An 8198-nucleotide genomic window follows, 5' to 3' on the forward strand; every position below is an offset into this window, starting at 1 on the left:
ACATAAGTCACACCCACAAATGTAAACTGTTCAAATCACGCATGTGAGGTATCGCCGCAATCGTCAGAGTGAGGGCAATAATTTTAGCAAAAGACCTTCTCTGTAACTCAAAACTCTTTAATGGTTACCAGTTTAAAGTACCGTAGTTTGTTGCCATTCCATGAGTGTGCAATTTTAAACCATAATGTTATGTATCTGGGTATCTATTTACTCAGCGTGACATAATCCTTCACTGACTTTAAAGGAAACCATAAAGTTAGCCCAGTTTTTTTTTTTTTTTTGTGTATTTTTTTTTTTCCCAAAAAATTGCGTTTGAAAGACTGCTGCGCAAATACCGCGTGACAAAAAATATTGCAACGACCGCCATTTTATTCTCCAGAGTCTTTGAACCCTTTTTTTTTTTTTTTTTTTTTTTTTTTAAAGCAAATTTTCTAGCAAAAAATACTGGTTTTAACTTATAAACACGTGTCGGATATAGCTTGATTCTTAAGAGATAAAGTGAACAAAACCTAAAGTGACAAAACCTAAACTCTTCTAGATCTGGACAAGTGATAATTGTTAGGAATAAAATCTGTCTAGGAATAGGTAGGGAGAAGTGAGATTCCCCTCTACTCCTGCTCTCTAGCCCTTTCCCCCTCCCCATGACATTGTATTGGCTGCAGTCGCTGATTGACAGACATTTTCCAACCGGTTTACAATAGACTTCTGTTAAGTTGGGGGAGCCCATACACTGAAATTGACCAGTCCAGAAGGAAACGGCCTAATTGAATCAGTCGTGTATGGCCAGCTTTACACTAGAGCCATCAAAAGCAGTTGGCATGTCTGTATTCATAGTTTAGGCCGAGGTTTGTGTTTTTTTTTTTTTTGTTACAATTCTCCAATGGATTGCCAAATATGTCCCAATATACCCCCTTCACCATGTTAAAATACTCTTCTTCACCAATTCTTTTAGGTACATATGACATTAAAGGATAAGTTCACTTTTGGAATCGGTTACATGTTCCACCCATTTTCAGACATTCCCATTCTGGCATCTGCAGCTCTTCCCCACAACCCACTCCCCACCCACCCTGTGACAATAGACTGGGGATCTTCTCCCCACACCTGCTGTCACTATTTGAAAACTGCAGGGCTCCACCCACATGGCCGCATCATTCAAGAAGTTTCCTGTGAAGGAATTCCTACAAGTAACGTCAGCCATTGTGGCTTGTAGCTTTCAGTGAGCTGTAAAAGGTGCTGGTGAGTGTCCTTAGTCCATTGATCTTCCTGCTCTCAGGTAATAGCCTTTCTGTATGAGCAGACTGTACCTGCGATTATCAGATCACAGATGCAGTGTCCAGCTCCTGTATACTCTCAGTATAGCAATGCTCTGCAGGCTGCTTAGAAAAAAATGCAAATTTACACAAAACAAAAAAAATTCTGAACTTGTGCTTTAAAGCCAAGTTTTTGCCATCTTTTAAAGAGACAAAAATGGCAAATCACAAAACATAAGCTTATTCTAGATATTTTTGCTGTTTTTAGTGCAATTTAAAATATGGGGTACAGGTCCAGGTATTGGCAGTTCTCTTCAACTACACCAATATATCAACTGCCAACCTCAGGAAGCGGGAAAACCTTTTTCTGTTGAGTGGTCTGATTGTGGATTGGTTAGTGTCCTGATAGTGATTAACTTTTTTATATATTAAATTTAGAACTAATTCCATACCCTCATAATTTTGTGCCATATTTTCCCTTGGAAGGAACCCTGAAAGGGCAGGAATATTTAAATCCAGGTGTTATCCATTTTAAAAGTACATGTTTATCTGGCATTGGTTGTAGGTTTGTCTACTGCCAATCTCACTACTGTGACAACCTCTACAATATCTCACGGAGTTCATGTTTTTTTTGTTCTCTCAGATAAATATGCTGTACGCTTTATTCCTCGTGAGAATGGTCTCTATCTTGTCGATGTCAAGTTCAATGGCTCTCACATCCCTGGCAGCCCCTTCAAAATCCGAGTGGGAGATCCTAGCCAGGCTGGTGATCCAGGAATGGTGTCTGCCTATGGTCCAGGTTTAGAAGGTGGCACCACTGGTAAGACTTTTTTGGTTCCTGTTGCTTTCGTTTCAACCTTAAATGCATCTTATCTTCAGGCTGGGTACTTGGTATATTGGGCAGTTACTTTTTGACTTGAAAGTTCATACTGTAGAATATGTAATTGGGGAATTGTCCCCTTGCACATGGCAGTCTTGCTGGCAAACCCTCAAATTCCTCTTGGGAGCCTGAAGGTAAGGAAGGGTAAAATGAAAGGGTCTTGTTGGATGTATAATGCCTTCTTACCCAATGATGGAATGAGGGGAGCGCCTGCATACAGTAGAATTCTTTCTAGAGGTTGGGCTTAAAGCCACAGACCACTGATCTTGTGTAGATGTATTAACCTGAGCAAGGGAATTTGGAGACAAATGAGGCAACCATTCATAGTAACAAATGGGTTTGTTTGGGTGTGCAAGAATGTGGCAGTTCATAACTTTGCGTCTTCTTTTTTCTCATTTCAATGCATGGATTACCTACAGAATGTTATCCAATCATCTGATTGGGCTCACTAACTTTTTTTTTTTTTTTTTCTTTGTTCTTTCCTAGGAAATGCTGCAGAGTTTATCGTCAATACCACAAATGCAGGCGCTGGGGCCTTGACTGTTACAATTGATGGTCCTTCAAAGGTCAAAATGGATTGCCAGGAGTGTGCAGAGGGCTACAAGGTCACATATACTCCAATGGCTCCTGGAAGCTACCTGATCTCTATAAAGTATGGTGGTCCTTATCACATTGTGGGAAGCCCATTCAAAGCAAAGGTTACTGGTAAGTTCATACTTTTTTAAAATTATTTCTTTTTAATTTCCAACACATTAAAGTGGTTCTACAGGCTAGACACGGTTTGTTTGCCTTAAAATTATTCCTTGCATTAAGGTAAATGTCCCAGTAATGGTCTTACCAAAAAGTTCCTAAAAAGTAGGTGCTACAACCGGCCCAAGCAGGTTGACCATATAAAAATGTAAACTTTTGAGTAACCAAATCAATCAGATGGTAAACTCTAACGAGTAGGGCCCTCTGTTTCCTCCTTTATTGAATTGTATTGTACCTGTACTATCTTGCTCTTATGTTGTAAAGGGCTGCGCAAACTGATGCTATATAAATCTTGTATAATCCTGAAAGGATTATTTTATATATATATATATATATATATATATATATATATATATATATATTTATATTAACCTATCGCTATATAGAAAGATGGAATGCAAAATTGCCTCCAACCCAAAATGATTAGGGTGCTAATAAAGTGCCAGGTGCATTTGTATTTTGGTGGCACTTAGCATTTTGTCCACAAATATCTACATAGTGCTATTTCAGTTAAAAATGCCAACGCACCTGACACTCAGCATTTGCTTTTGGCAGTTAGTGACACATTGGCTTGTCCCCGAATACTCACACAGCACTATCTTAGCTACTTGAAAATACCAAATGCACTGGCACTTTATACATTTGTGGCAAAGAAGGATATATTGGTTGGACTGCATCGGTCTGAGTTATCGTAGCTGGACTCGCTTTGTAACTAATTGCCATAACATTGTGCATACATTTTATGTGATTTCCTGATTGATATTTTGTGATTTCATTCTTCTGTTGAGTAATGGATTTTATTTGGTTCTATATTGTGGACCCACATATACCCAGTGTAGAACCTTTGGTATTGGGTGGTGTTCAGCTAGCTATGACCCATCTGGGTGATGTGCCATTTTAAGTACCTAATGTCATGTGCTGTTATGGCCTTTTAGCAATTGAAAAACCTTGTCAAATTATTTTAATGTATTGGAGGTAATTGTGGTTTTCTATTTAGTGATCTGAGTAACCAAAATCATACATAGTTAGTTTTATGGTCAAACTGCCTGGGCCTGTTGCAGCACCTCCTTTTTAGGAACTCTGGTGCTTGTGCTTATTTTTTTGTATATGCGTTTTTTTGGGTCTGTGGCCCACTCCGATGTGTGGTTGAGTCCAATGAACCTATAATACTTGTGCTTCCCCTTTTTTGGTCCCCGTAAGGACCATTTCATTTTTTAACCCAGTAATGGTATCACCACCTCCCCCCTAAATGCTAACCTCACTTGATTCAGCCCTGTGCCTGTCTGTAGCGGCTCTCTGCTCTCACAGGTTGCTGAGATAGAAGGAGCAATTGGCTCCTGTTGCTGTCACATCAAATCTTAAGAGGGCGCTGGGCCAAGCCCGCCTGATCAATGGACACAGTGTGGCTCGATCGTGCCCACAGGTGTGCCCCCCATAGGAAGTGGCTTCTCTATGGGGGCACACAGAGGCGATTGGCTTAAAGTACCAGCAGAGGACCCCAGGATAGGTTCGGGGCCACTCAGACTTGCCTGCTCTGTGCAATTGCAATGGTATTTGACAAACATGTTTGTTTTTATTGAAAAAAAAAAAAAATTTTTATAACCAGGGCCGGTTCACACTTTTGCGAGTGCGGCGATCGCATGTAATTCGGAGCGCACTGCTCCTTCATTACATGCGATCAGATGTGCGGATGCAAATTCAGCCATACACTTTGTATGGCTAAATTCGCACTGCACCCGCACAAAAGTCGCACATGACCCTTTTTCCAGCTGCATCAGGATCGGATCGCACAGTGGTTCACACTTGTGCGATCCGATCCTGTGCGAACTGTCAGATCGCACTGCGATATGCGCTCAAACTGGGGGTGTCGTTAACATTTAATTGACACCCCCTGCGTATCGCATATGGCAGTGTGAACTGCCAGATGTGCGTTTGCAATGCGGGAACAGGCTGCGAATTTGCAGCCTTCCCGCATCGCACAAGTGTGAACCGGGACTAAAGCTGGATACACCACAAAAACAAAAAATTGTATACGATTTCCCTTAGATTTGCCTTCAACTATCTAGTGCAAGGGTCTGCCTGATGCAATTTGAAAGTGTTTAGGGTTGACCTCCTATTTAATGGTTTTGGTCAATCTAAAGGAAAGTTGTACAAGAAAATGATATAGTGTGTAACCAGCATAAGACAGTTGTAGAAGTGGGTTGAAGTAAAGGAGTGCAGTATATATTTTTTGCACCATCTTGGAGGACATTCTCAGGGGTGTGTGGACTATTTAAATAGGAGTGTGTTTAACCTAGTTAAGTAAAACTGTCCACGTTTTTAGATCGAGGACAACAACTGTTCCCATCTGACATTTGATTTTGTATATACCCTGCTTTTTATTTTGTATTTGAGTGATTACTTGTGTGCAGTGCCAAAGGTATAACCTTTCTGTTGCCTATCTGGTTCCTCTTCTCTTAGGGCCTCGCTTGGTAACGAGCCACAGCCTTCATGAATCCTCTTCAGTGTTTGTAGATTCTGTCACAAAATCAGAGGCCTCTACGCAACAAGGAGCTTTGCCTAGAGCGTCATCAGATGCAAGCAAAGTAGTCGCGAAAGGTCTTGGTCTAAACAAAGCTTTTGTTGGCCAGAAGAACTCATTCACAGTAGACTGCAGCAAAGCTGGTAAGTTGGTCTAGCACACACCAAAAAGCCAAGTGCAGTAAAATGGGGATCTGGAAAATGTATTGTCAAGTTTTTAGAATTAGTCCAGGTTGTGGATGGAAGGTTCTACAGTTTTGGTAAATTGGGCCAGCTATTTATGAATGTCACACTTGAGCTTTTTAACATTTCCACATGTGCTGTCATACTAAAATGCCTTAATCTACACCAATCCTCTCTTTAGTATCAAATGGTGTTTTTTTGCGGTATTGGGAAGCAAAATCCCTCTGCCATCATAAGGATATCTCTGGTGTCCTGAATCTACTAGCTGCATAGTGTACCCCAAGGGTATTTCTTGTCCTGAATCTACTAGCTGCATAGTGTACCCCCCAAGGGTATTTCTTGTCAAAAGTGGGAAGCCTGAATTCTTGAACGCTTTCTTAGCCACTGCATGAAGGGGTCCACATAACAGAAAGGCATCGTCTCAGTAATGGCAGCCTGTGTTTTCTAATTTTCAATTTTGTGTTTAATGCAGCTGAATTTCTCTTCTTCCCGCTTAGGTAACAACATGCTGCTTGTTGGGGTACATGGACCAAAAACCCCATGTGAAGAGATTGTGGTTAAACATCTTGGAAACCGGTTGTACAATGTTACGTACCTCCTGAAGGACAAGGGAGATTACATCCTGGTGGTTAAATGGGGAGACGAGCACATTCCAGGCAGCCCATACCATGTGTCTGTGCCTTAATCCACCACCCACAATTATCCCCTCGTCCTGACTCCAAACCCCCCTTACCCCTGTGTGCGTGTCTGATGTACAGCTGCCCTACTTGCAACCTCCCCTTCATAGGGTTTCAGAGGTCAGCTCGGGTTTGGGGGTCTTGCTTAGCTGGTTCCAAGTTTATGCAATGGCCATATTAACCCCCCGTGGCACTGAAGGGGCAAAGTGTGAACGGGTGCATTAGGTCATATTGTGAGGGTAGAGGAATGGCCAGTCATGCTGGACAGCAGCTTTTATGGTGAACCTGGCACTTTTAAGGAAGAAAATTCTGTAATCCTCTTGGAGATAGCTGCTAACAGTTAAGGGCCATCCCCTGCCCTCAAAGGGCTGCTTTGTACAGTATACCATATGCTCCCGTGTGCTACAGTGCCCCCTTGTAATTGTTTACATGTTCTGCCTTACCTTTAAATTGTTGTAAGGGATAAGGGATTTCTTAGATGGCAATAAGGGTTTAATGGGAGAGCAGGAGACCTGATGAAGCATCCAGAATATTAAAGTATGTAGCCTTTTAAAACTCCTCCCAAAGTCCCTTGCTAATATTTTTATATATATTTTTCTAAAACCTGTGGAGTGCTCTAGCGTTTCACAATTGCCAGCATTCCAGTAGATGAAAACGCTATAAGCAACCACTACCTTTAGACTGCAGATCACTAAAAAGTTGTGCTGGTCCTCTTTGTCCTTACCTTTAAGCAGAAAAGACAATCCCCTCTTTTGATGGGGGTCTTGGTCTCACCTCACCCTTCTGTTGATCTGTCTGTTTTTAATGTTGTCCTGAGATGCTTCATTGGGTTGCTGGCTACTTCACTACCAAAGGCCATTCCAATTGGTTTGCTAACCAAATCTTGACTTCATTTTTTTTTCTAAAAATAAAGAATATTTTTTTTTTTTTTTGTTTTGTGCACGACTACAGTACTTTGCTCTTAATGGATAACAATAAAGTTCTGCTTTTAATCCTCATTTGTGGTCTCTTATTTTGCATAGTTAAACGCCATATTTTCCCCATAGGAATCCTATTAGACTCTTAGGCTTGCTATGCTGCACAATGGCTGGGTTTACTACTCCTTACAATTCAATAGTCAACTGACACAAAGTTGATGTGTGTACCACCCATGGAGCTCTTTAACTTTCTCTCAGTGGGTTTTTTTTTTTTTTGTTTTTATTCCCCAGGGGACCAGGTGGATGTAGCACTTGGTCCCGTTTACATCTGTCCTTCTGTTGCTAATCAGCACAGTCTGACAACTTCTGTAGCTCTGGAAAAAATGATCAATGCCTATTTTATAACATTTAAGATCACTCATATTGGTAAAACATTGCCTCTGTGGTGGTGTGTTTTTCAAGCAGCTGCAGATCACATCCAATGTAACACTGAATGAACTTTGACGATTATGAATTAGCGGCTCTGACAGAGCTGTGTGATAGAGCAGCCTGTGCCCTGCATGTTAAAGAGCAGCAGGCAGCTCTGTCCCGTAGCCCTAAACCACAGATTGTTCATAATGAGTAAAAATAGTAGACTAAGAAAAAGAGGTAGGGGCTCAATGCTGGCTGTACCTCCCCCCAAGAATACCCGTAAATTGGGCTTTAGACTGGAATGGAGTTACAGCCAGCAAGAATATGTTAATCTGCAATATTGCCACCAATTAGAATGGTATACAGCACACCAATTAGAATGGTATACAGCACTTCTCAATTTTAAACTTTTAGTCTTCCATAAAGGAAAGGTTTTTTTTTTTTTTTTTTTTTTTGCTTCCTATGTTAGAACTTGTGCAGATTTCCCTTCTCACTGTCTTTGATAGGTAAAACGACAAACAGACAAACACAAGGGCGCACCAGCCTAGTGCATTATCTTTTGAGCAGGTTTATTAAAATAATGGATTAAAAATACTCACAAACGAGT

General features: G+C 41.1%; 1 protein-coding gene across 3 annotated transcripts in view; it reads left to right on the top strand.

Moving 5' to 3' along the window:
* Window positions 1–7261, top strand: part of FLNA (filamin A) — a 178061-nt gene extending 170800 nt beyond the window's left edge. For all 3 annotated transcript variants that reach the window (XM_082263326.1, XM_082263328.1, XM_082263327.1), the window contains 4 exons: window positions 1897–2073; window positions 2620–2838; window positions 5344–5547; window positions 6084–7261. In XM_082263326.1, coding sequence (XP_082119452.1) covers window positions 1897–2073; window positions 2620–2838; window positions 5344–5547; window positions 6084–6271 — 788 coding nt within the window. In that variant the 3' untranslated portion in view covers window positions 6272–7261. The remainder of the gene's footprint in view (window positions 1–1896; window positions 2074–2619; window positions 2839–5343; window positions 5548–6083) is intronic.
* Window positions 7262–8198: the final 937 nt, after the last annotated feature.

Source organism: Pelophylax lessonae, assembly GCF_965119305.1.
Source record: "Pelophylax lessonae genome assembly, chromosome: 7".
Classification (NCBI taxonomy): domain Eukaryota; kingdom Metazoa; phylum Chordata; class Amphibia; order Anura; family Ranidae; genus Pelophylax; species Pelophylax lessonae.